Below are 27,628 nucleotides of genomic sequence, written 5' to 3'. Positions count from 1 at the left end.
CACATTTCTAGGTTTTCTACTTCTTGGCTTCTTCTTGAAAAACAAACATCTCCAAGAACATATGATCTCATGCCTCTTTGTCTCTCATATAATATTGTAACTTTGATCATTGATTATTTCCACCTGTCCTATGAGCACAGGGTTGAGCCTGGAGAAAGGGAGACCCAAGGGAACTGCATTGCTCTCTACAAACACCTAAAAGGAGCCTGTAGTGAGGTGGGGATGGGTCTCTTCTTTATGTCTCAAGTGAAAGGTTGAAAGGAAATGACCTTCATTTGTGCCTGGGGAGGTTCAGATTAGACATTAGAAAGAGATTTTTACTGAAAGTGTGGTTAGGCATTGAAATAAATTCCCAGGGAAAGTGGTGGAGTCACCATCTCAAGAGGTATCTGGATGTGGCACTTGGGACATGGTTTAGGGGTAACCATGGGGGTGTTGGGCTGACAGCTGGACTAGAGGTCTTTTCCAACCTGGATGATTTTGCGCTTCACTTAAAATGTTCTCCATAATCATTTGTCATCAAAGGATTCAGGGCTTTTGGCTTTTAATAATTTTACAATACTGGGCACCTAAACTGCATTATATTTGGTTGGTAACACATGTAGAAGGGTTAGTCATGCTTCAAAGAACATTTTTTTTCATCTTTGGCATTTCACATATTTCAACAGCAACTTGCAGTCAAAATCTCTCAACTGGGACACAGACAAAGCCACAAATATATCTTCTTGCTAAAGGTGTGATAGGCTTTGCTCTGCTTGTCATTTTAGCATTTGGAATAGTGATTGCTTGGATGGCAAAAGCAGCTGTGAAATGGTAGCTTAACTTGTAAATAAAGTACTCATCACATAAATTATTTTGTGATGTAGGCATGCAATGAGAAATAATACCTAACTATTTAGGTAATGAAATACAATTTAATATTATTATTTGAATTCAGAATAACAACATATATTTTTGTGTTAAGTTCTGAATTTTTATGGAATAACTGTAGGACTAAAGGATTTCATAGAAACTAATGGAAGAATATAATGGAAAATTAAATAAAGAAGGTGTGAAAATATGCATTGGGGAAATCTTTCATACCTAATCTTAACCTTTATAAAGTTGGTTCATTTGTGTTTTTACTTCACATAATAGTAAATCTTATCCTTTCCTTCTCTCAAGCAGAGGCTTTAATATTAGCAACTGTCTAAACACTTTCATAATTTGGATACTGGTGATAAGCAGTATTGGTGAGAGCATCCTTTTCAAATGTTGAAACTGATTTCTCTTACCATTATTACATTCTCAGCAATGGGCTTGAATGTGAGTGGATATGGAACTGTTCCACCTACAGGCACATTTATTGCAGGAGGGCCATGAAAACCCTGTCCTTCCAAAATTGCTTCAAACCTCCAGTCCTCACTGGATAAGTTACTCTGAAAGATGTAAATCAAAGTTGTAAATTAGATTATGCATTTAAATTTTTTTAATGTGCATTTCAGCTTTCACTTGCAGCTAACACTGCATCAATACTCATTTGCTCCAAGTACTGGCTCAGAGTGCCTTTGGGAAAAATTAAAGCAGTGTATTTTAAAAATTAAATAAGCTAATAATAAATCTGCTATTCCTGGCAGCCAGAGGTACAGAACCCCTACTTTCAGGAGCAATACTGTCAGCAGGAATATTCATTAGAAAACATGAGCATGATCTAGCAAATGGTCAAGATGGAATTTGTAAGTATCATTATAAACATTTACAAGTATCTTTATGATGTTGGTTAATGCTTGGCAAAATTCTGTTCATATGTCATCTGTAAAAAATCTTGGTGTGCCCCTTTTAAGTGCTGATGTGGTGTGCTGGCATACATTGCCTGATTTGGCCACTTACAATGCTACAGGATCAGTCTTATGAATTGAAAATTCCATCTCCAAAAGAGAGTTTACAGTCCTGTGTTCTCAGATTCTGGTCTTTCAAGAGTAAACTACTTTAAAGAATGCCTATCCTGAGCAATATGAGCCTATTTAAGAAACATTTTTATGTTATGTTGGTTATGGTAAAAAGTGGGATATTTCACAATACATGCTTAGAGGCTGCCTAAAAGCAGTAAAACTAAAATAAAGTTATTCAGCCTCCTACTATTCGAAAGAACCAAACATCCAGTCTGAAGAAAAAAAAAAAATCACACTCATCTGAAAGATAAAATAAACTGTCACTCATGAGCTAACTCATGCCTTGTCAAATAGAGAGGATTAATCTCATCTGATCTATGAAAAAAAGGAGGTAATCTTTTGACCTATAATGGTCTTCATCCATGGAAAATTGTATACAAACATCAGTAATAAAGAATGGATTTCAGGGAATAGAGATGATACTTCAGTTTTTGTTTCTGCCTATGAAAGTCTCAGGAACAAAGAACCTGTGCTCATCAGAGCTAACCCAGAGCCACCCACAACTGCAATATATCTAAGGTTTCATCAATATGTATGATTAATGCTTCAGTGTTAGGTGTTCAATTTCCCAGTAGCTGAGCACATATGCCTGCATGGAATGTTGAGGTTGGTGCAGTGTCTCAGTTTTACCAAAAACTCGCATCACCATGTCTCCAATTATTTAATAACAATGACATCATCTCTGGTAGAAAGTACAAAAGTATCATGCCCTTGTGCCAAGGATAAAATAAAAAGGAAAAAAAGACAACAAAAGGGTTTTTTTTTTTTCCCCATCATGTTTTTTTTATCTCCACAATATCAAGAAAAGCTTTATCCCTTTGAAAACCAGCTGGCCAGGTGTAAAATTGGCAGGTCATCACTCTCTGCTAATCTAACATTTTAAAATTTGGGATTGAGGAAAAACATCATCTGGATTGGTCTAGGTTCTAGAGGAGGGCCATGAAATTTTGGGTGCTTAAATTGTTTTATTTTCAGTTATTTCTAGTACAATTGGTATCAGATGTTTCCTTTATCCACATTAGTGATGATTACATCAATATGTAACACAAATATTTCTTCTTAATCTCTAACACAAAATCTTGTCATCTGGAGAAATGTAGTTGACAAACATGGTCACTGGGAAATTCTTCTGTAACAAATCCTTCTAACACAGCAGGAAATTGTCTGGGAGTGTCTTCTAAAGATATTAAGGATAACAATAAACATTAGAAAATGAAAGGAAAATATTTGTTAACTTCTATTCCCTTATACTTGTTCATTAATGGCTTTAATTAATTAATCATCTAATTCCTACAGGATCTCTGCTTAATGTAAAATCTCATCCAAAGCTTGTCAAGTGAATTAATTTAAACACAATTAATGGCAAGGGAATCAGAATCTCCTCACAGGATTGAAGGTGGTTCAACCCAAGGTACCTAATAATTGTACTGGACCTGTACCTGGAGAGGCTGAAAGGCAGAGATGGAAGAGTTACATTCATCTCATGCTTGAGAAAATCATGGAAACTCCAAAAGAAACTAATCACAGATCTGAGATTCAGGTGGGTTCTTATTCTGTTTCTGTCTCTAATTCACTGTGGGGCTTTAAGCTGACCAGCTGATCATTTAATCTGCTCCATTTACCAAGTGTTCCACCTAACATACATGACTGTTAGTTTGATTGTGTCTGTAAAAAGTGCTTTGAGCACTAAATAATTGGTTGAAGAAACTAATTTTAGCAGATTGAATAACTCCATCTTCAGTTCCACAATGAGCATATCTTTTTCCACTAAATATTTAATAAAATTTAAATGACAAATACAATACTGCTAATAAAAATATAAATATATGGGAAACGTTCTGGTAAATGGAGAAGCTCCAACTAGGAGTGTATATAGAAATGTAAAGAATCTAACTCCTAAAAAGTGAACACTCTGAAGTGAAAAATAAATCATCAGAACAATAATGCAAATCTGTTTAGAAAGCATCTGTTTAAACAAAGTAGAAAATCCTTTTACCTTTCTGTGTTATGTATCAGTTGTTTTTAGGCTAACGTAGCATTCAAAAAATCAATGTTTAATACATAAATTATTAATATCTTAAAACTCTTGAAAGAAGAGATAGAATAATATGGTTTCCTTTAATTTTCTTTTTTCCTTTCTGATGTACTAGTTCCTTGTATACTCTCAATATTTGACAGAGCATTCAGTATGGTCTTTCCCCAGATATTCAGTCTTCTTGCTTGAATCTTCCCCCACCCTTTTGACTACAAAATCTCAAAATAATTTCTCTATACATTAACTCACTACTATTTCTTAGTGGCTCTACTATCAAAAGGACATAAACCAAACTCTAGTTCAGGTCTCAGGAAATCTTTTACTGCTTCTATCTGTTATAGAATCTTTATTCCTTTTCTCACAGCTTAAGTTCCTTCCCTCTATTTTTTGTGGGGTTTTTTTTATTTTTTTAAAGTTCTCTAAAATTTGACTAATCATTTTCTGAGAGAGATGATATTTCATCCATCTCTCTCTGATCTTACTTCTCATGTGCCAAGGGTTTCATACACAAAGTAGATATAAAAAAACTATACACAATATACTGGCTATGCTTACCATGTTTTTTTTCTGTATATAATCTACTTCTTCTATTTTATTCCTCAGCATGTCTCTTTTTTTTCCTTCAGAAATAGTATATTTATTCCCTAGATTAAATTACTACTTTATTCACTTTCATTGTGATAACATTAGTAAATAACAGACTAAAAATTTTGAGAAGAAAAACATCGAAATTTAGTCCATCAAACTAATAATTAACTTGAAGTAAATTATTTTTCCCAACAGGTTTTACATTATCTACAACATGGACTTTGAGAAATAATCCTCAAGTTATTATGCATTTCTGCATTTCAGGACTGGAAATTTTAATAGTATTGATCTGAAATCCACTTTTTTAAAATCCTGAATCTTAGTTTAGTTAGCAGTAGAGGAGTGAACTTACAATTGGAATTTCCTGAGTCACTGTCTGGTACGCTGGAATTAGAAATTCAAGCTGTGCATCAGCCTGGTCTGCATTCACCACACACTCAATCTCATAGACACGAATATCATAGGATGACTTCAGAATAATCTGACAGTGGTAGCAACCAGGTTTCTTAGGAGTGAATTTTATAGGAAACTCAACTGCATCAATTCCACCTAAAAAAAAAAGAAAAACAAAAAATCCAACAAAACAAAACAACAACAACAACAACAAAAAAAAAAGTGTTGGAAAGCTTTTCAGGAACACTGAATTCACAAGCAGAATCTGAAGAGGTTTCCAATGAACAGTAGGAGTGTCTTCCCAGCAATACATGCAAAAATTTCCAAGAAGCAACAGAATTTTAGGAGTGTTACCCTGTAATTTAGTTTCCTAAAAATGGTATATTGAAACATGCAAACAATATTTTCTACTGATTTTAGCAGTGCACATAAAGATATTTTAAGATATTTAGTGAGGATAAAGATATTTTAAAATATCTCTTAAATCTAGTAGAAGAATTTAACATATATGAATTTATGTAAATATTTTTAAAACTATACAAGCTACTACACTTTTGTCAACAGCTGCCATCAGAGATATCAGTGATAATACAGTATATTTGGCTGAGTATCCCCAAATATTACTGAAATTCTGTTTAATGTAGTAGCTCTCATGACAACTCATTAGACCTGTTCCTATGTCTCATTTTGTATTGAAATTCTGAGTTTCCAAAATTGACAGGGGTTTCCAAGCTGAAACAGAATCATGCAAAGTCCCACTTTCCCAATCTGCAGCACAGAGGAAAACTCCCCACTGTAATCTCCAGAGCAAGGAAGAAGCAAAACAAATGCAAAACTGCCATCTCTGCACAGAACCAGGTCTAACAAGTCTGATGCAAAGATTTCCTCCTCTGTGCTTGCTCACAGAAAAGATCAGACTCCTGCACAGGATTTTAAGCAGCCCTTTAGGACACATTCCAAAGGAGAAAAGAAGGTACATGAGGAACTCCAGTGATGGCCACAAAGGGTTCCCCGGTCCCAGAGTCTCCAAGAAACCTGAAAAACCACATGAGGACTGCAGCTGTAAAATCTGTAGTTTTACATGTAACAAACACTGATTTTCTTCAGCTTTCCAAGGTTAGAAACCCACGCCTAAAGCTGGAAAAAGAAGGTAAGGAAAGTCAGAGACAAGGTTGAAGTAAGATAGTACAGTGTACTGAAAGATCCAATATATTTCTGCATGAATTTTACTTTCTTGCACTAAATGGAAATTTTAATTACTAACAACTAGGGTTATTTTTGCCTGAGTTGGACCCATATTTAAAGGCACAGTTTCAAACAGAAATGCTTCCTATAGAAAATTTTAAAAAGAAAAACCGTAAAAAGTACATTCCATAATTATAAATATTTAGTAAGGTATTACTTTAGCAAAAAAAATTTGATTCTTGTGCATTTGGAAAATATATTTTAGAATAAATCAGTTGAACAACTTAAATATTATGCTCAATTACAATGAATCAAAAGGAAAACAAGTAAATTGGTTCTATTTATTCAACAGGGTAAGTATCTTCTGCAGTAATACATTGTTCCTCCAAATCAAAGTAACTACAGAAATCATTTGACTTCAAATTATAAGTGAAGATTGACTTGTTTCCCTTCAAAATCTTTTTTAAATTCAGTAAAATAAACTGAGCTTAAAAATGTCTCAGCTTAACATGTTTTGTTCTCTCAGTCTCATAAGACATTGAATGAAGATTAATTTAGGGATATATTCAAAGATTTAATTAATATAATCCATGGGGCCACAACTGGCTTACCCAACAATTTCTGAGAAAAGTGTCAACAGTAAGCCATGGGCATCATCTATTTGATTCTCATGTAGCAGGAAGCAGAGCCTGCATCCATCAAAAAGAATGAGGCTGCAACATTTCTTTAACAGTGAAAAGCCAGGCAGAGCAATACAGGGGTTTGTTCCAGCTTCCATCCTACTCAGGATTTTTATTGTTTCACAGGGAAGCATTCCATGTGAAATAAGCTGACAGTTTTATTTTCCAGATTTATGTCTGACAAATGCCTACAGGAAACATTTACTTGATCATATCAGGTTTTGTTGTGAGACAGTTGCCAAAACAGGGGTATTTGCAAAAACTAAAGTTGCAGTGTGCAATTTCAACATGCATTTTTGGAGAACTAAATCACAGCACACAGGCACTGGCCATGTCCCCAGACAACTGCCTGGACTTTTGTGCCATTTATTTATTGCATAACTCAATCTGATCACCAAAACTAAAAAGACCACCAAAGTTCATGTCCTCTGATTCTTAAAAATCTTAAAACTCATCATTTTAGATCTGCCTGAATTGAAATTAAGTCCTCTAGCTGCATTAGCGTACAAACAGTACCTTTCAAGGAAAAGTAATGCCAGTTGTTTTGACATTAAATGTAAGAAAAAAACATATTCTGTAAGGTAGTAATAGTGGCCCTTAGTAATCATTGTTTAGGATTATAACATATTGTGGGAGGATGAAATGAGTAAAAATAGAAATGCTGCTCTTCCACACCACAACCTGTTGTCATAATTTGTGAAGGAAGGAAAGTATGGGCCTTCAATAGTTCATCAAATAATTGCACATTAGATTAGCTTTTGTTCAGCAATGGTGATTCTATCTATTCAGAATTTCAAAGCTAAGTTTCTCACTGAATTTATCTCAGTCTCTGACACTGTGCATGTGTCACAAACAACTGGTTAAATTAACTTAACTTCAACACTGAATTTGCAGGTATGGAGTCCTAGAAGGATAAATAAGCAACCATAATTAAGAATCCAGACTCTTCTGACTTCTGCTTATATATTAGGTCTTCACATGAGCTCATCTGAATTAGAGCATCTCTCAACTTGGTAGTCTTGAAAAAGCAACTACTTTTTCATATCCCTTATTGAGTGCTTAAAAGTTATGAAATTTTTTGCTACCACTGTGTATGTTTATTTATGATTTCCTTTGACTTTATCTTAATCAAAAAGATTTGTAGAAAGGTTTCTAAAAAACCTACTAACTGGTTACTTTTTTTCCTTTTTCTGCTTAGATAGCACACAGTATACCATCAGATACCTAAACAAAAAGTTAAATACACTTAATCAGAAAATGAAGATCAACTGGGGAAAAAAGAATGAAAGAAGTTTTCCCTTAATTGACCTAAAAATAAAAATGCTTTTTCCAATGTCTTGTTACGAATATTCATCATCAGTGTTTATGTATCATTCAGGAGCCAGTGAGGAGCTGTGTGGCACTACATAAAGCAGTTGTAGGGAGCTGTTTTTTAATAATCATTGAGTCTAATATTTATGAAAAATACTCACAGGCACTCTAGAAACAAGCAGTCACTACTCCAGTGAGCAATGCTGCCAAGTTTACTTAATACAGCTTTAAGAACCATGACATGAAGGTGTTTTCTTGAGCCATTTGATGAAGAGCTCCTGCTGAAAGGGATCAGCCAAATTATAAGGAATTACACTAATAAAATAGAGTAATAATTCAAAAACTCTTGATCTAAAAGCACAACAAAGAGATAAGTTCTCTCTAAAACACACACGCAAAATTTACAAAAAAAAATTCAAAACTGATTTTTTGTGACTGGAAGACTAAACAAATTTTCCTACAAACAAGGAAGAGGGCTCAGAACTTTACAAAGACTGCACTGAATGCATAAGGAAATTTTACAAGGAGAGAGGGTCAAAACCAAGTCTTTTATATCACTTACTGCAAAATGGTAAGTTAAGGCACAATTAGTAATGAAGGTTTATAGTGAAAAGATATAATAAGGGCTAGCTAGAGACTTCTATGGTGCAGTTCCTTTCTTTTTGCAATCTAGATTTCTCTGAAGAAATGTTTTCTTTTTTTTTTTTAAAGAGAGAAAATCAAGTCACTAGTAGCTTTACCAGAAGCCACAAAGAAGTCAGAACAATCTGAATAAATTAACTATAGGAAAAATTATTGAGAAAGTAGAAAATACCTAACAATTCCTGATAGTTCTGTAGAGAAAGATTTTTCATCATTCACTGGGTAGAAAGGGGGAAAAAAGAAAAACAAGAGAACACATCTTGGATATTCTTTTTAAGTGTAACAGCAGGGAGCCAACACTGTCAAATCCTGTAGGAAGAGGCAACAGAACTCTAATATTAGCTTGCGATACTGAATCTAAATTAGATAGCAAGGTGGAACAACACTTTTTTCATTTAAAATTAATTGTAAGCTTTATTTATTCATATGGGCAATTTTGATGTGAAATAGTACAACTCATCCATCAGAAAAAGGTTTTGGTTTTATATTCATACCTAGGTTTTCCATATTTACTTTTATAAACATAGGAAAAACCCTAAACCATATGGAATGACAAAAAGAATTCCCAGTGCACGCTTGCCTTAGAAAAGTTCAATAAGGCACATGTAAAATACAGAAATTGCTTATCAGGGCACACTGGCTTGGGTGCATATCCATTTGAAAATTAAAATCTACCATTACCTCATAGAACTGCACAAATCTATCATTACTGATGGAATATATTTGTGTATTTATCATGCCATGTTGGAATTTGGTTATTATTAAAAGGAATAAAATAAGGCATTGATATGCAGGTACTGACATGTGCTGCTGCAATGTTTAGAACAGCAATTGCCATCAACCATTCACTCCCATATATTTTCATTCCTTTAAAAATTGTCTAGTCCAAGGGCATTGCTATCAGGTTCTCTGCTAATAGCACAAGTGGCAATGTAAAGTCATTTCAAGGCAGAAGATTGCAAACAAAAAAAAAAGTCTGAAAAAAAAGAAAATCAAATTAACAGGAAGCCCTTCTTATAAAGTACTTGGATGGTTCAGTATTGATGAACTGTCACAGGCAGCTTTGTGAGCTGCTCTGTCTCAGGAACTTTTATGTTTCCATTACTCAAAGCAATTGTCAGTGTCATGTTACAATGTGTAAAGGCATAGTGTATTCCAGAAAATTCCAAATTTTCCTGATTCTGGGATAAATCCTTATTTAATACCAAATCACATATTATTGGACGTTTCTCTTAGCATTAGAATTTCACCAACTAATTCTTATATTAAGCCCTAATCTGACCATTGGAGCAAAAGTGTGCATCTTAGGAAAGATTCCACTTTCTTTTTTAAAAGATTGAGTGGTAGAAAGATTTTTGTTTCTCTTGAGTTTGTTCATATTTGATAAACCTCTCATTCACATAATTTTACAGGAATCATAAATTGTTTTATTACAAATCTTTATCTTAGGTAGAAAGTGCTGTACTTTCTGCATAGAGCACTTAACAGTCTTCACAATCAGACATATTTTCCCTTTTTAAATAATTACAGGTAACCTGAAAGGAACCTCTTTCCCTCAGAGATCATGGAGTCATCAAGGTATTCAATCTTTCAAGACCTTAAAAATTACATTAAACTTGGCTGAGCCCTTCCTCATTTGCAACCTTCTGTCTAAAGTATGGAACAAGAACTGGATGTGCTGTTCCAGTATTATGTTCTCCTTCATAATACAATAACAGCACTTTTCTATACCTGCACTCTGTTTTTTAAGTTATGCATTCAAGGACCCTTGTTTTTCAAAATTTTACAAGAAATCCTTTGATGAAAGAACAATGGAGCTGATGTCAGAAAAACTGAGTGGGAAGCAAGGCTGACAGCTTTGGTTCACACTGTGAGATAGGTACTCTGCTGCTTTGCAGATTTCTCAAACATTTTGGGAGACATCAAAATGTTTTGCAAGACTGCAAAACAAAGCCCATCCTCTCCTTTCTACCTATGTTATTTCGTCTTTGATAAGTAACATTATTTAGCATAAAAACCATGTTTTTCAAAGAAACTCAAATGCCTAAGAAGTTGTTCTGCTTAATTAAAACTTAGTTGAAGCTGATTTTGAGCTGATTGTTTGCTGAAAAGACAAATAGCACTGACTTTTCCACTGGTTTTCACAGTTCTGCTTGAAAATCCACAGATATTTCCTTCTTTCCTAACCACAGTGAGTGTTTTGCTGCTGGGCAGGACCAGCAAATATTCAGCAGAAAAAACACTTACAAAATATATTCAGAGATAATATAACAGCTCTGACTTAGCAAACATGGTCCTTACCTGCAGGAAGAGCATGCTCGCTTACACAGGCACAGTTTTGTGAAATAAGACTGCATGGCAGGAAATCTTAAAGCATTATAGAGATTATAAACATATATATGCATTAAAAATCAGTGACACTGGCAAGTAAAGCTACAACTCAAGTTACAACTCTGAGCTATAAAACCACTCTATCCAAAGTTTCTTGTGCTTTCACCTTTAGAAGGAAATTGTTAGTTTGGTGAAACATGGAGCTGGTTTTGGATGCTAATTCTCTGTTGCTAAAATTTGGAGTGATTATTTTAATCCCTCTTGACATTTTGTCCTTTTTATTCTTTCACAGCATCCCTCTAAGAAAAAGGCAACATATTTCCATGTTGCAACATATTTCAATTATGCCTAACATTATTTCTGAATGTTCAATCTACCATTCTTAAGTCTGTAAAGCATTGCAGTTTTACTGTCAATTAATTACCATTCTTCTGAGCTATATATGGGAACTGAATTATTTCCCAGGTTATTTCTGATTCTAGAGGGAAACTAAAGCTCCTAAAGATTCCATTTGAGACAAAGGTGAGCAACAACCATGGTGTGGTTAAATCATACCAAATGATTTAGCATGCAGACTCTTTTCCAAATATATAATTACATATTTGCTTGCACTAAAATTCATAGCTTATAACTATGTAAGAGCTCCAACTAACTTCTTTCACAAAATCTGTGTCATTCCTCACTCAACAAAGTCTTTGTATTATCTTCCCAATTAGTGAAATGTAGCTAACATTGTGCAATAACTACTGGTTCCTAAGGACTCCCTTTGTGATGAGTCTCCAATGAAGAATTAATATTTGCTAAAGGTTTTTAATCTTGGAAATGTATTATTTTAGATCTATGCAAGTATGCAGTATTAGTTTTGATCAAGAGATCACACTTCAGGTAAGGTAAGCATATTGTACTCTTTTTATCTATTTGATCTGTAAACAGTGCCAAAATGTAATAAGGTCATTTAACAAGATCTATTTTACAAGAAAATGTTTTGAGTGGCATTGATTTTTTTTACCTTCTAATTCCCTGTTGGCAGAGTTCTTAAAACACTGGTGCACACTTCCTGCTACTGCAATCTAAGAAATTCTGATCCCAAGATTGATTTTAGTCAGCTTGCTTCCACCTTTGTTTATCTTCACAAATATAAGCACTGTCATTTCTTCAGAGAACCAGCAACTCCCACCCTGAGGAAAGCCACCACCATCATGGCTAAAATATTCCTGCTTTCTCAGACAATGACGTCAAAATTTTCAGATGAGACCAATGGTTTAACCAGGACCACCAGTTGAGGACTTCTGTCACAGTATTAGGTTTTCTGAGAGCCTGTAAATCATCCTGTGTCTCCTCACTAGTGAAATAAATACACTGAATCAGTTGGCTCTGTCTTCCTACTCAACACATATTTGTTTTCATGCTATTCAGCTGGTTATCTCAGCTTCCCTTTGTGGATGTTCTTTACCTCATCACCTCTCTAAATTCACTACAAAAGTCCCATTTATTTCTGCATCATCTTGACATTTCTACTTCCTCATGTAACTATTACCCATCCAAGAAAGAAAAAATACATCTCAAAAAGATTATGTACACTGCAGTATTATCTAATTTCTGACTTTACATTGATTACTCTCCTCTTTCAAACATTTCTTTAATATCCTTTGATGAATAAAGAAGCAGCATGAACTAAGAGTAAAACAACGTACTTCCTTACTATAATTTATTATAGTATATAATTTATTATACACTATATTATAGTAATCATCAATTTACTACATTCTTTACTGTGATGTCATTTATTCACTACATTTTTTAGTGAATACAATGCAATTAATAGTCTAAATTTTTCAGGTATATTCATTCACATTTCAACTTTTAAAATAACTTGAGCTGTTGCTAAGGAGCAGTGATCTCTCAACTGGACAGTTTAGAACCTTTGTTGTGAGACCATGATGGAGATCCTGTCAGGACACCAGATCTGAGTGTACAGAGCTGGCTCTCTTTCCCCCAGCTGTGATTCTGCTCTTCTACAGTGTAATACAAAGAATCTCCAAAAACACTCAACAAAGCCATTAACTATTTTTAGTTCACTTCTACAGTAATTATGACACAAACACGTTGTTATTAACTTGACAATGAAAGAGTTTCTACTAGGATTTAAATATCTTGCCACACATGACATGTTCCAGCCTCCAGTGTCACATCAATTCTACAATTTCTGACTGCTCACCCTGTAGTCCCTCACCAATCCTGCTTCCAATATTGCTGCCATCTTCCAAAAAACACACCCTAATTTTTTATAGGAGGTAAATTCTATTTCAATTAAAATATCTGTAGTAAAGACTTCTCAGAAAAAAATAGAGATTCTTTTTATTATTCCAGAATACAAAAAAAAAAACCCAAGGTACACATTAAGTGTCAAAACAAAAACAATGAACACAGAACTGATTCCAGTGACACTTGGAAAAGTGAACTGCAAAAATATGCAGAAGGACTCCATTGATTAAGAACTGGTGAAACAAAACTAGATATGGACTGTGTATAATTCAAGTTTCTACAAATTTGCATGAAGTTCCCTCATGAGACTCTCCAGACTCCAGCTCTCTCAATGGCTCGGGTTGTTGGTGAGTTTTAAGAAATGGCTCTCTCAATGGCTCAGGTTGTTTGTGAGTTTTAAGAAATGCAACCTAGAGTGCTTTATATGTTTAAATGAAGCATTTTTAAAAAATCAACAATATTTCTGTATAAAATTTAAGACACTAGAAAAATTAGAGACAACAGACTGACCAAATATGGCAAGATCACTCTGAAAGGTAATGCAGACCTGTTCATTCACCATTAGCTGAAATCTCCCTCTGGCTGATTGAGCAGGGCAAACAAGAAAAGAGATGTGATATGAGTGGCACAATCTGAACATAGATCAGTGCTGGATGAGATGTGGAAGAAAGAAATGGGAAGGGAGCACAGATTCAGGATCTGACAGATAAACAGACCTAATTAATTTGTCCTTTAGAGCAAGTCTCCTGTGCTTGTGTGCTTTTGAGAAAACCAATAAACCAATGGCAAGTGGAAAGCACTGGTTTGAGCTAATATTTAGAACCTGGGTAGTGACAAGAAAGGCAAATTTGATCAATAGTAGAAAGGAAAGAAAGATAATTTTCTGGATCCACTCAGGAAAACCTTAAAAAAAAATTATATTTGCAAAAGAATACAGTCAAATTCATCACCTTTAAGACTCTTACCTGTTTTCTGAGATGTAGGGTATTTGGCTGATGAAGGGTCCAAAATAACTCTGGCTGAAGATAACACTGGAATAGAGAACTTTTTAGGAACCTCAAAGACATGTTTGATGCTCAGTTCTACACTGTAATCCACGTGCTTCATCTCGGAGGGGTGCCGGCGAGGCTTCAGAAGGGCACGTCTCTGCAAGTGAAGCAATAATGTACACAGCTGAGCAATCACACATTTTCAGGTTGAGAAATGCCACATTTTCTAATTTTTTAAGAATTTAGCTTAGTTCTGAAATTAAATTGGGAATTAAGAAACTTACATAGCAATTTTGAGTGATCCTTCCCAATAAAAACTGACTTGTAAGGTATTTTTAGACATGATGTATCTGAAACATTTGCTTAAAATTAATGCATTTTGAAATTTACAGTAAAACCATAGCCTACTCAGAAATAATCTCTGCTAGCCTTCATGCATATGCAGGATAACCAAGAAAAGGATAAAAAAAACCCATGAAAAATATTTTGTATCAGTGGTAGCAAGTTGCTTCTTCTCCTACTTCATAAAGTTTTCTGAGTAATAAGAAGCATGAAAGAGAAAAGTTATTTTGCTTTTTGGCAAGGGATAACTATTAGCTAAATTATATTTTAATGTTGAAAATGTATTTTAGAAATATGGGCATTTAGAATCAATTCCAGAGATAAGTTAGCTCCTCTTGGTAAGGAGGTAATCAACAGCATGAAACATATTAGTAAAGGATTAGCACAGTATATTAAGGCAAGCTCAATACAGGCATCTGAACCTCTTAATGAACTTAATTTGACTCCTGTAGGATAACATTACAAAAATATTGCAATGATTTAATACACTACTTGCTCAAAATTGTAATTTTCAATCCAATAACACACTACAATTGCAATGCTCAAGAGTAAGTGTAAGCTGAACAAATTTTAAACTGAGTAATTTCTTTTTTACAGACAAGGCTTTGAATTAATGACTGCTGTGAATTATCTTGAAGCAAATCTAGGGCAGATATAAATATGGAAATATTCATCTTTTGGTAAGAAAACTGGTTTCTTTTCAAAGTCTTTTGCTGTAAAACCCTGCCAGGACTGCAGGTATCAGAGGATATATTTCAGTAGGCCAAGGAATGCAAATCCATTGAGGAAATTCAAAAACTCAATTTAAAAGGAAAAACAATTGTTCTTAAAGACAGCCATTAGGTGTAAGATAGTCAAATTACTGTTTAAATCAACTAGACTTGGGTTCTTCATTGGGTTGGTAGTGAGGGTTTTTTGGTTTGCCTTTTTTCCCTCTGTTTTAATACAAATCTCACATTCTCTTGCTGGTTTTAGAAAGCAGATCCACACTCTGAGATTGCTTTGTTTTGGTCATTAATCTACCCTTCCATAGTGTCAATACAGTGTTAAACAAAAAGTACATATGGACTCTGGGAATCTGTTAAGATTATCTTTAATATTCTTGGCACAATAAATATAGAAACAGATAATTCTTCAAAATTCTTGTTATATGAAGAGAAACTGGACAGATGTATTTGACTAAAAATTTCACATCAAACCAGATTCTTAGGATAGTTCTTGTACTGCTGTATTTGCACAATCTTGTGCAAATATAATTTACAGAAGGAGCAGGAAAAATTGTTATGTGAGTTGAGAATCTGAGCTCACTATTCACTCATTCCTATCATATAGGACTGCACTCTGACATTACTCCCCCTCAAATACACACAAAATTTATTAAAAATAAATAAATTATCCTCTCTGATAGGAAAGAAATGCCAGAACACTTTGCAGTGGAAAAAAAAAATCATTCTAACTTGTAATGGGAGGTTCCTAACCAAAAGAACTATATACATTTACCAGTTTAAATTTGACTTGATCTTCTTCTATAATCAAATATAAATTTATACCTACAAATGATTTTCATAACTAAATTATTTTCCAACACTGAAATGAAAATCCAACATGAATACACAGTTTTGTTAAATTTTAATTGACAATATAATTGTAAGATGACCTTTCCTGGAGCACTGAACACATTTGAATTATAATTACCTTGAAGAAATGTCCTATTATTTAAAAACTCACTGAAAGACTTTATTTAAAGGTACTTGTTCATGTTATCTCATTTTTAAATATAGGTTAGGAAAAAACCCAGTTGGTTAGTATTACATAATCTATGAACATTTCAAATATTTCCTGGCACCTTGTAAACAATTAAAGGGTGAAAACATTTTTAATGAGAAACTTAGTGGAAAAAGAAAATTCTGCAACCATACACAAGACTAAACTTTGCTGCCCCACAGGCTAACATTTCCAAGAGAAAATGTCAACACAATTCAGATGAATGTTGCAACTGCTCCAATTTTTAACATCTTTGTGGGCAGTGAGAGTTAAATAGAATTTAATATTTTTTAACTCTCATGATCAGTGCAGATCTAAGGCCTCTCTACTGCAGAAAAAGGCAGATTCTAAGTTCTTTTACTTCATCAACCTGATGGTTCATGATATTCCAAGTGTGGAAGTCTTATTACCAGCTAATAGTATTTGCATTCGTTTCCCAGGATTATTTATTTACTTAGAATAATTTTTTGAAAAATGATTGGAGGGTATATAAAGCATCAGAATTAAACTTGATCTTGAAAGTTTCAAGAACTTTTTTTATTTTCCAAGGTATTTTCTCGGATGTGCCACCTGCACTTTCTATGTGTGAAGGGTGGCAGATTCTGTTACAGGGTTCTGAGGCACCTCTCTCCTTCCTTGCATATTACTGTTCTTCAATTCCTAATTTAGCACCATTTCTTCCTTCCAGAGATTAACTTCTAAAACTGTTTCTCATGAATAAAGAAATGTATTGTCTTGGTCTCTCAGAACCCCTGTGATAAATCATGTTTGCCACCTCCCTTAATCCCATATCAAAAGATAAGTGATGTAATATAGAAGACATTGGTCTCACTTGTAAATTCAGCAAATTGAAATCTGACCACAGGTCCTTTTCTGAAAAGTTCATCCCCACTCAAATGTGTCTAATGCAATTTTTTATTTCCAGTTCCTTCTCAAGGACACCATGATTCTTCCTTCAAAAAAAAAAACCCACACCAGTTTTAAAAAGAAGCAGATTCTTTACACTGAGCTTAAAAATTTCCACAATCATACAGGAGAACACAAAAAATCCTTCTTGATCCTTGGGTGCCCATGAAGAGCACAAACTCTGAATATCCAAGCTGGACAGGTGGAGGATGAGACTTTGCAACGTCAGCTGAAGAGCAGCAGCCACAGCCCCAAGTGCACAAGGTCTCCATTCATTTTTCCTTGATCAAAACTCAAACTCACCAACACTGCTATGGTGTGCTAAGATAAAAACACTCCATGTGTACCAAGATAAAAATATTCCATGTTGCTCAGTCCCATGGACAGCAGGATAGAAAGGAAATGCACAATATGCTAATATCTGGAATATGGCAAATGCGGTGTCCACACTCAGATGGGACATGTTCAAAAGGAAGCAGAACAGGGCCTAAGTAAATACTTTTTCCAATTTAACAATGAGGGCACACTGGACACAGCAGAAAGTTAAAGCTTTAGCTCTGGGATTCTTTTCCAACGGGACTTTTCCTATCATAATGTCTGGTTATACAAGGAGATTATTGGCATCTTTGAAGAAAAAGTCCTGTATCCAGCAATTGGGTCTAAAACTAGGCATGTCATTTTGTGTCTCACTTCACTGACTGCAGCATCCTCTCCTTCACAGTCCCAAATAAATGAATTCTCATATTGTTACTTCTTTTTAATTCACTTTCCTCTATTTATTACATTTAGCAACTTCAGTCTAAACATGTTCGTCTCCCATAGTCTCTTTCTTTCTTCCAATACCCTCTTCCTTCCCTTGTTATTTATATTCACCTAAACATCCCCCTTTCAGCTTCCTCTTATTCATCATCACTAATTATTCACAAAACAGCCTTTGCTAATTATTCACTATAATGCCAAATCCAGCTTTAGTGTCTGAGAGCTCCTATATTATCCTATACCATCTTTACGACTACCCAAAATTATTTTAGGAGGAATTAAAGTAAAGAAACACTCAGGAGGTAAGAATGTAACACAATTTTATGGGAAAAAAATTTTAAAATCATTATTTGTTACTAATTCTAATAATTCAAACAATCAAAATAGACCTTTGTTCCTTATGGCAACAAAAAGAGTAAAAACATAGTAAAGAAGTAGCTAGGACTTTTGCCGTGTATAGATGGGTCAAATAAAAAATTATACCTCTAGTTACTGATCATGGATATCCAGTTTGACTCCAAAAACACAGCCCATCTTTACTACTGTTTTCTATGTGACTTAAGTAAACACGACTAAAATCTACAGTTCAGACAGACTGGAAATCATGCAATTATTTAGTTATTTATCCTTCAACTTGACAGGTAAAAAATGGACCAAGTAGTACTAAGGGTAGGGTATTTTCCCTTCTGTCCATCTGTTGCCTAACATGATTCTACCTGTAGGAAGCAAGTAGAAAGGTGGAACAGAAATCCAAAAGAAAACAACAGATTTCCAAAGATTCTGGATTTATCTCTAACCTACAACACCTGCCTCAAACGATCTCATAAGCCTAAATAATTTATTGAACCGTGGGTGCTGTGGATTGGCTTTTTTTCTTTTTTGCCTTTTTGGTGTTTGTTTTTTCTTCTTGGTGGGGAAAGGGGAAAATTTAGAGCACCTAAAACCATAATTCAACTCCAATTTTCACTGCAGAACACCAAGCCCTCTCAAAAAAGTTTTCTCCAATTACTGCAACCAGAATTTCTATGTTATCACCATTAAACAGATAATTGGCAAGAATTTATTACTAAAGGTTTTTAAGAATATGTTTCATATTTTAGCCTGCATAGTAGATATTGAGATTTTTTTAATGTATAAACTCTTTTCTATGCCAGTAGCAGAACTTCTCCCCTATGTTTGTCATAAGCAAGTATAAGACTTTGTATATATGGAACAAAATACTTCTTTCTGCACGTTGTTGCATTTTTCACATGATAATTCATCCAGTGCCAGTATCCACCATTATGTGTTTTATGAGGTAATTAAGTTAATTATCCTCCAGTCTTACACAATGCATGTGGTTTTAGAACTCATATTGCATTTTAGCATGCCGAGTGGTCCAAGGAGTGTTCCTGTCACGTTCAGTTGTGATCGTATCCACAACATCAGAGCAGTTTGACTTTTCATCAAGTATTTGCTAAGTTACTGTGATATTAAGGGACTTCAGTTACAAAAACTCAATAAAATATTACCAGAACAGTGGATTAACTATATTCCCAAAGGAGACTATTTGACTCTAGATGACACAATTACAATTGTTGTCCTACTCCAAATACACAACAGATTAAAGTTACAATGTAATTTTCCCTGATTTTGTTTGCTTTCTATTATTTTTCAAACAAAAGGCATAAATTGAGGGACATCAAATCACAAGGAAAAATTCTTTTCCTCTTACTTGAGGAACTGTCTAACTGGAAAGCTGGAATAACATTGCTGCCCAGCAATTGGTCTGAGGCCAAGCACCATCAGGGCACAAGGGAAATTAAAATCCAGAGTGAGCCTGTCATCCTCAGAAGGCTATACTGCAATTCTTCATGAGGAAAAGCCTTGTTTATTTGGCAATATCATTATTATAAATTTATTCACAAGTAATAACTGATTGTTTAATGAACTACCTTGGGAGAAACTTTTGTTTCTAGATGTTGAAATCTTAGGAAAATATGTATAGGTTGGAATGATCTATACAAGGGGAGCTACATCTTCTTACAAAAACTTGTGGCTTTTCAGAACTATTTTTCATTGATTGCAAGACAAAGAGAAGTCTCCTTGATTTATTCTCATGGTTTATTGGTTTGGGAAAAAAAAATCCATTTCTTACAAAAATATGCATAATGAAGGTTACTAATACAGATACATTTTACATGGAATATGAAAGCTTTTTTAATCAATGGGTATTTTTCAAAAGTAAATTGTTAGTACTTTTCTCAACTGCAGTCAAGTTTTTATTAAAGGAAGGACACCATAATAGCAATGGGGGTGACAAAGTGGCTTCAGAATGAACATGTAAAATATTGCAGTGGCTGAGGGGGAATTGGGATCAGTAACTGTCAGATTACAGATGTGTGAAAAAAATATAATTTCACACTATTACCTGAAACATGAAAACAATTCAGTCCTACAAATCAAGGACAACTAAATTTAACTGCAGCACCAGATGATTGTGTTTCTCACCTCTACTCCGGACAGCCCCAACAATGCTGTTGCAACTCGAACGCTGCTGCTCTGCAGAGTCCCAGTCATCAATCTCCTCTCATACTCCACAGCTGACATCTGCTGCTGAGCAGCCAGAGCCAGGGCCCTCTCCCTTGGCTCATTGATCAATGGGATCTTCAGATTCTCCTCCAGAGTCTGGCCAAGCACACATTTCAAATATAAAACTGGATGTGCTGTGCATTCATCTGGTAAAAAACCCAAAGAAATGAAAGAGCAAAACAAAACCACACACCACGTTTATCAGCTGGTGGAACTGCAGAGAGTATTTAAAATTACTAATCTCTAAAGAAAATAAGAATACAAAATTCCTTCAAAGTTTAGTTCCATGCTATTAACTAGTACATGACATTTATTACCTGCAATACTTTATTTTTCAATATAATAGTGAAGCAAAAATTAGCAAACTGAAATGCAACCCAAAATTTAGCTAATAGGGCTAAGAAATAGCTAATAACTTAGCTAATAAAAAATCTCAGACTTTACTGTTACTACCATTATGACAGTTCACCAAAGTCTTTCTGCTACCTACACAACACAGCCATGCTTTCACCCCTCTAGATGATCTTTCATCTCCTCTAAAAGAAACCACCAGAAATTATTTCAAGTAGCAGTTGTTAATTATTTCAAGTTTCAAGTCCTACACTGTTTCTGAAATAGGACTGACAGGAGTTTATCCCTCACTGTTTAAAGACAAAAGCATTGGAATATCACATCACTGCACACAAAACTAATGTTCTAAAGCTAGAAAAATTCTAGATAAAGATGACTTGTCCTGCTTCATATGGCTAGCAACCTATATTTAGAAGAAGAAAATATTAAAAATTATGAAAAAGTATTTATGTAGACTATGTTAAAAGCAATACAAGCTAAAGATCACCAACAACAAGCTGATGCTCTGAAGAGAATGGACTGGAAAACATTAGAAGAAATATCGCATATATTCATTATAATGTATTTTTTACACTTCAGTATAAACAACTTCTTTTTTTTTACCACATGTATTTAATAATTTTAAGAAAAATCCATAGAAATAAAAGAATATTTTTAAGAAATTATTTGCTGCATTTTACTCTTCTCCCTTCTATTCACTGTACCTTCTGAGGTAGCATGCAAAACATTTGGACTATCCAAGGTAGGCAATTCTGAAGTCAGAGGTAAATCCCCTGATCCCTCAATCAGGTAGACAAATTCTCCAATCTGAAACACAAGGACACACATCCTTCAGAGTGCAACTCATGCAGAACAGAAGGCAAAGTATTACAACCAACAGCAAAGATATCCTAGTAACATCTAAGATCTGACCTGAGCAATTATTTACATACTCAGGAGAACTGGTTTTTTTAAACTATGCCTAAATATAAGAAAGTTATTATTTCAAGCCGTTCTGTGATAATAAAGTAACTTTTATTGTTAATATTAAATCTGAAAAGTCAAAAAATTTCAAAAAGCAGAATCCTTTCTAACTCATCATATAAGTTAACTGAATAAGGGTACTCTTAAATACAGGAAAAAATTGAATTCCAACTATCTACTACAGTTACATATAATTGAACATGCTCATGAGCAACCTTTATGGCTCTTCACCATTTGGGTTTTTTAATAAAAATGTTTACAATAGTTTTGAGCCAGAAACATTTCTCTAGAAAAAAAAAAAAAATTAAAGTCAAGGCAGGTTAGCGTCGTGCAAATTCTCCTTTTAAAAAATACATTTAGTAAATCTTAATTATTTCATTAAGAAATGGAAAATCTACAGAAGCTTGAAAGTAAATATAAACATGACCTAGAACAAAGAAAGACATTTAGTTTTCGTAAAAGAAAGAATAACTTAACTAGCCAAGAAATAACAGTTTGAATTATAGATGAAATGAAAAAAAATAAGGCACAAATCAAAGACAGAAAATATTTTTGAAGAAAACTCTCTAAAAGTACTCCAGAATAAAGCCCACAAACAAGTTGGCCAAAACTAAAAAGCTATCTAAGCCAGGTACCATACACCTATCTGAACTAGGCAGGAGATTTAACATATATACTGCATATATTGCTTTGATAATTTCATTGTGTTTACCACAAATTTTTTTCAGACAATTTTAGCTTCTCCTGATTGCAAGATGAAAAATTAAATGCCTCTTCAACAACTGATACAGTTTGCACATTCAGTCTCTCTTTATTTCCATAAACCATATTCTGTAATAATCTGCCCTAAAAACATGTATTCTGTCTTTTATTCTTCATTCCAGACATGAAGGAAATAATTTATTTCTATAATTTAGTGCATTTGCCAACCAACACAATGTTTTCCTTTTAATACTGCTCAATTGCAAAAGAAAACCCTGTTTTTTTCCTTTGCCTTCATTTACAGTTTCATCAGATATTTATGTTAAGGCTGTAAACACTGCAATTATATTTCTGACCCAGCAGAAGGAAAGCTATTCAACTTTGATGGTATTTTCTCCCTTTCTTGATTCAAGAGCTCACACAAATCTTCCTTGAGAAGGATTAAAAAAACCTCCTGCAAAATTGGATTCTCACACACAAACAGCCACTCCTGGGAACCAATTTAAACAGGAATTATTCCTGTTTGACACAGTGATTTGGCTCCATAAGGGCCCTTAACAAGCTCACAGCACACACAACTGATTTTAGGAAGGTGCTGGTTGCTGGGATGCCATTCTGCTATCAGCTGCTTTTCCTGTCCTTGCTGAAATCAAAATGCTTATAGGAAGGAACAAAATTCCCCAATTTCCTCTTTGCTTCAAAGAATTCTGGGGTTTTGATCTCCACAGAATGCATATCTTGTTTTCTTTCCACTGAGCTATTTTCCTGATGCTTTGGACCAGAATGGGAATTTCACTGAACTTGGAGAGTTTAGTTTTTATGCCCATGGTTCTAATGATTTATATTTCCATTTTCCATCAGCTGCAAACAGGACAGCATCAGCATTGTGCAGGGTTTACTGTTAATGAAAACAGCTAATAAAAGAGCTGTTGAGCTTTCTATCCAATCCATTGCTATCTGATGTTTCAAAAGAATGTAGGGCTACTAGGAGTTTGTAGTTGCCTGTGCAAGCCAGTAAGAGCAACAGATAGCAAAGTGTTCTTTCAATAAACAATTTACTTTCATACTACTTAGCTGTAAAAGTCTGGATTGACACTCTTAAACTATGATTTAATAAATTATTTTCATAAAAAATTTCACATTGTTCACATTTAAATTACGTCCTGGAAACAAAGACATATTTTTTAAAAAGCAACAGGGTTATGTTTAACAATATTCAATATCAACTATGAAAAGATCTATGCTAAAAAACTGAAAAGTTTCTGTTTCAATTTTTCTTAAAGAACAATGAAATACTGAAACAAAGTCCTGAGAAATATGCTAAATGGCTTGTGCTGCCATTTCAAACCTTAGGAAAGTTAACATAAATATATTATTGCAAAGTAAGGAACATCCTTGAGGCCAGAAGCCTTGAATCAGTGTATCCTCTTGCTGTTATTACAGCTATATAGCTTCTGCAGTGATGGATAGGATTCCCAATCAGATTCAATTATAGTGATTTAAATCTCAATATTTCATTGATTGTAATGAAGGAGCAGACCTACTCTGATACCTGTTTTGGTCTATTTGTCAAAAAGGGTAGGAAAGGTAGGCAGGAAAAAATCACAGCAATGCTAAATTAAATTATTTATTAGATTTTATATTTAGCACAAGTCCATATTTGAATGATACAAGACTCTTCATTGTGTAAAGTCATTTGATCATCACACAACATGCTGGCTGCACTTTGTCAGTTAGATAATGGCATGGCTGAAATATTGCAGCCATATACAAAATATTTAAGAAAGCCAAATTTTTCCTGTGCCATTACTATACAGCCCTAAAATCATGTTAGCTATCTTGTAGTTTCATCTTTCCCTAAGAGATTTAATACAATTCCTCACAAATGATTCAATTAAGTAGATGGAGCTTAATTTTTCTAAACTGAGGTTTTGAATATCAAAAATTTTGCATTTTGAGGAGCCTTTAAATGCACTACACCTACTCAGCTAAGCTGGAAGGACCAGGTGATCCAGAAAAAGTTACCATACAGGACTTAACAGCAGCTTCTCTGAGGCATTAATGCTTCCTGCTGTGAAAAGGTCACCTAAACCTTTGCTAAGAACAGTGACTAGTAGCTGGGTATCTAATTTACATCTACATCACCACTGGAGGCAACATTGGGGCTGTCAGAAATGTACAGAAATTTCCACCTGAGGTATGACCATCCTATAGCTCTGCCCACATCTCTTAGATTAACACTCTTTCCTTAACATGTCTCAATTTCCCTTCTCTTCACTATATTATTCAGCTTTCAGGCTCTGTTCCTTGTGTACCATGAGCCTACTCTTCTCAGCCAGGGTGTGAACTTCTGCTTCTAATAAAGATACAACAAACAGGTAAATTGTCAATAGCTGAGATTTAAAGGGTATTAAATAATAACAGGTAAAAGGAAATTCTTCTCAGATTTACTCCCAGAGAGCTGTAGGCCAGGATTTTCCTTGTCTAGAGACTGCATCCAGATATTTTATTGAATTAAACTGATGGACCTAAAATTCCTCTATAAATGCACAGCTGTTGATGTGTATTTCTTCCCTAAAACTTTCTCTCATTGAATGATGCTGAGCACTGGATTGATTTTCCACTGAACCATCCACAAAGATTGCTAACCTCTGGCATGGGGACTCTTTGTGGGAGATTCCCTGCTGTCAATAAGGTGTGAGCTCACTATTTCAATGTGTATTCAACAGAAATCCATCTTCTATCTCAGCTAGTTTTCAAGAAAATCAAGAGAACTGTACACTTTTTAAGACACCCAGTCATATAGTTTGTTTTCTTTAAAAATAGCCTCTATTTTCAAATACTGGTCGGAGTCAAAAAGACAGAATTGGGCAGCATTGTATCAGCCCTATTTTCCTTTATTAACAAGATAAAAAATCAAGCTGGCCATGTGGCATAGCCAAAGTCATGTTTAAGCAATAAAAAATCCCATCAAACACACAAACATCAGACACTAGAATAAGTTCTATGTTCTATAGAAGGTAAAAATATGGAAGCTGAAAATGTGCAGGAGGAAAAGTAATTTGGGTTTAGATGCATTGTTACACATCATCAAAACGTGGCAGAGAGAAAGGCAGAGGCTCATAACTGGACAGAGGGGAAGCTGAACCACAGAGGCATTGTCAGGAAAGTAAGAAGCAAAATCCAAGCCTTGAGATCAGCCACACATAAAAGAAGATTATAGAAACAACAGGGTTGTGAAAAACATTGACAGCCAGAGACAAAACACAGCAGCCAGGTTAAAGAGGTGAAAAGATGGACTAGAGACACAGAAATAAGATTATGACCACTGAGATAAAGGATTACAGGAACATCAAAAAGCTGGACTGCAAGGTTTGAAATTCTGAAATATGATCAAAATCAGATATTGGTGATTTGATTGAATTTCAATTAAGGATATAGGGCAAAATCCAGACTACATGAGTCAAGAGAGACTGAAAGGTTGTTGGAGTCAGTATTCATGTATAGTCTTTTCTGAATGGAACTCTGATTGAGTGAAAAATTTAAAAAGAGACAGCAAGGAAAATTATTATTCTACTTTGACAGCATACCCTAAATACAGGGATGAATACATGGAGAAGTACAGAACAGTAAAGTCTTTATCCATTCCCTGCCTGTGCATTGTTCTTGCACCCACGTCGAGACAAATTATTTAAATTTCCTTTCTTTTCTTTTCTGAAGCTCAGATGCCTAGAAAAGCCACCAAAATACCATTTCCTGCAGTATTACTTTTTATTACTTAGTGGTTTTAAAGTGAAAGCTTGCCTGCAGCATTTCATATAATTCTAATTATGTCTAAAAGGACAGTAAATAGTTGCCCTTGATCAGGACCCCCAAGTCCCTTTTCACAGCACTGCTCTCATTTACCCTATTCATGCACAATTGGCCAAAGCCCTGATTCTTACCTGACATGATAAACACAGAACACACACTTTATTCTTACCTTTTCATTAATCAGAATGAGAGTGCAGTAACGCTTCTCCTGGTTAAAGGGGAGGAAGTGAATATCTAAGGATGCAGAATCTTTCCCTCTCAAGAACAGGTTTTCCATTGGACTGAAGAACTCATGCAGGAGGCTGGATTGATCAGCTGTTAAAATAAGTTTAAGTTGATGCTTAGACACAACAGCACAGGCTGTAAAATAAACTAGCTGCATGAGTTTAAAAAAAAATATATATACTGTATAGAGCCTCCTGTAGCAATCAGTATTTAAGGCACACCTGTAATTAATAAACAGTAATTACAGTTACACTTGTGTAGATGTGCTGCAATATTGCATGCTGTATTATTTAAATACATTTTGCTAATTACCTATGTTCCTATTCTGTGCACTGAAACAAAACTGGGGAAAATAGACAGTTCTCAGCATTAAAAATTCCTTAAGGAGGCACAGCCTCAAAAAAAAGCCTATTCTCATCAGAAGGAAAAGTATAATTTATTGCTATTTGAACAAAGAATCTCACTCTCAGAGCAGCAACTATGCCTGACATCTTCTAGAATAGGCAAAACCTAAATACTGGCAACACTGGCTTTCTTTCACTGCTTTTCACAAAAGCATTAGGCTGGGAAAGAATCTTAGGGTTGAGTCTGCCAGGCTCTGACTTTCTCACTGTGTGTTTTTCATCTGCTAAGCACAATTTGACACTGCTTGCCTGCCAAGCTTTCCTGGCTGGCCTTCTAGGCAGGACAGCAAACCTGAGAATAAATGTGAAAGTGAAAACAGCAATGAGTGAGATGACATAGAAAAATAATGCCAAACTCTGGCCAAATAGACAGAACAAGGATGAGACAACCCACAGGTTCTCTGAGTAACCTGCCCCAGGGCCTCACCACCCTCACAGTAAGAATTTCTTCCTCATATCTAATCTAAACCTGCCTTCC

The 27,628-nt window shown here is 34.7% G+C and overlaps 1 protein-coding gene across 5 annotated transcripts in view; it reads right to left on the bottom strand.

The window, feature by feature from the left end:
- Window positions 1-27,628, bottom strand: part of CFAP47 (cilia and flagella associated protein 47) — a 274,906-nt gene that overhangs the window by 155,829 nt on the left and 91,449 nt on the right. For all 5 annotated transcript variants that reach the window (XR_012578854.1, XM_026791865.2, XM_074534560.1 and 2 more), the window contains 6 exons: window positions 26,691-26,836; window positions 21,748-21,850; window positions 20,612-20,838; window positions 14,327-14,507; window positions 4,907-5,103; window positions 1,275-1,418 (listed from right to left, as the gene is read on the bottom strand). Coding sequence is in view for 4 of the 5 variants with exons in the window: in XM_026791865.2 (XP_026647666.2) it covers window positions 1,275-1,418; window positions 4,907-5,103; window positions 14,327-14,507; window positions 20,612-20,838; window positions 21,748-21,850; window positions 26,691-26,836 (998 nt within the window). In the remaining variant the exon portion in view is untranslated. The remainder of the gene's footprint in view (window positions 1-1,274; window positions 1,419-4,906; window positions 5,104-14,326; window positions 14,508-20,611; window positions 20,839-21,747; window positions 21,851-26,690; window positions 26,837-27,628) is intronic.

The sequence above is a fragment of the Zonotrichia albicollis genome, chromosome 2 (assembly GCF_047830755.1).
Source record: "Zonotrichia albicollis isolate bZonAlb1 chromosome 2, bZonAlb1.hap1, whole genome shotgun sequence".
NCBI lineage: Eukaryota > Metazoa > Chordata > Aves > Passeriformes > Passerellidae > Zonotrichia > Zonotrichia albicollis.
This window is presented reverse-complemented; position numbering and strand designations above follow the sequence as displayed.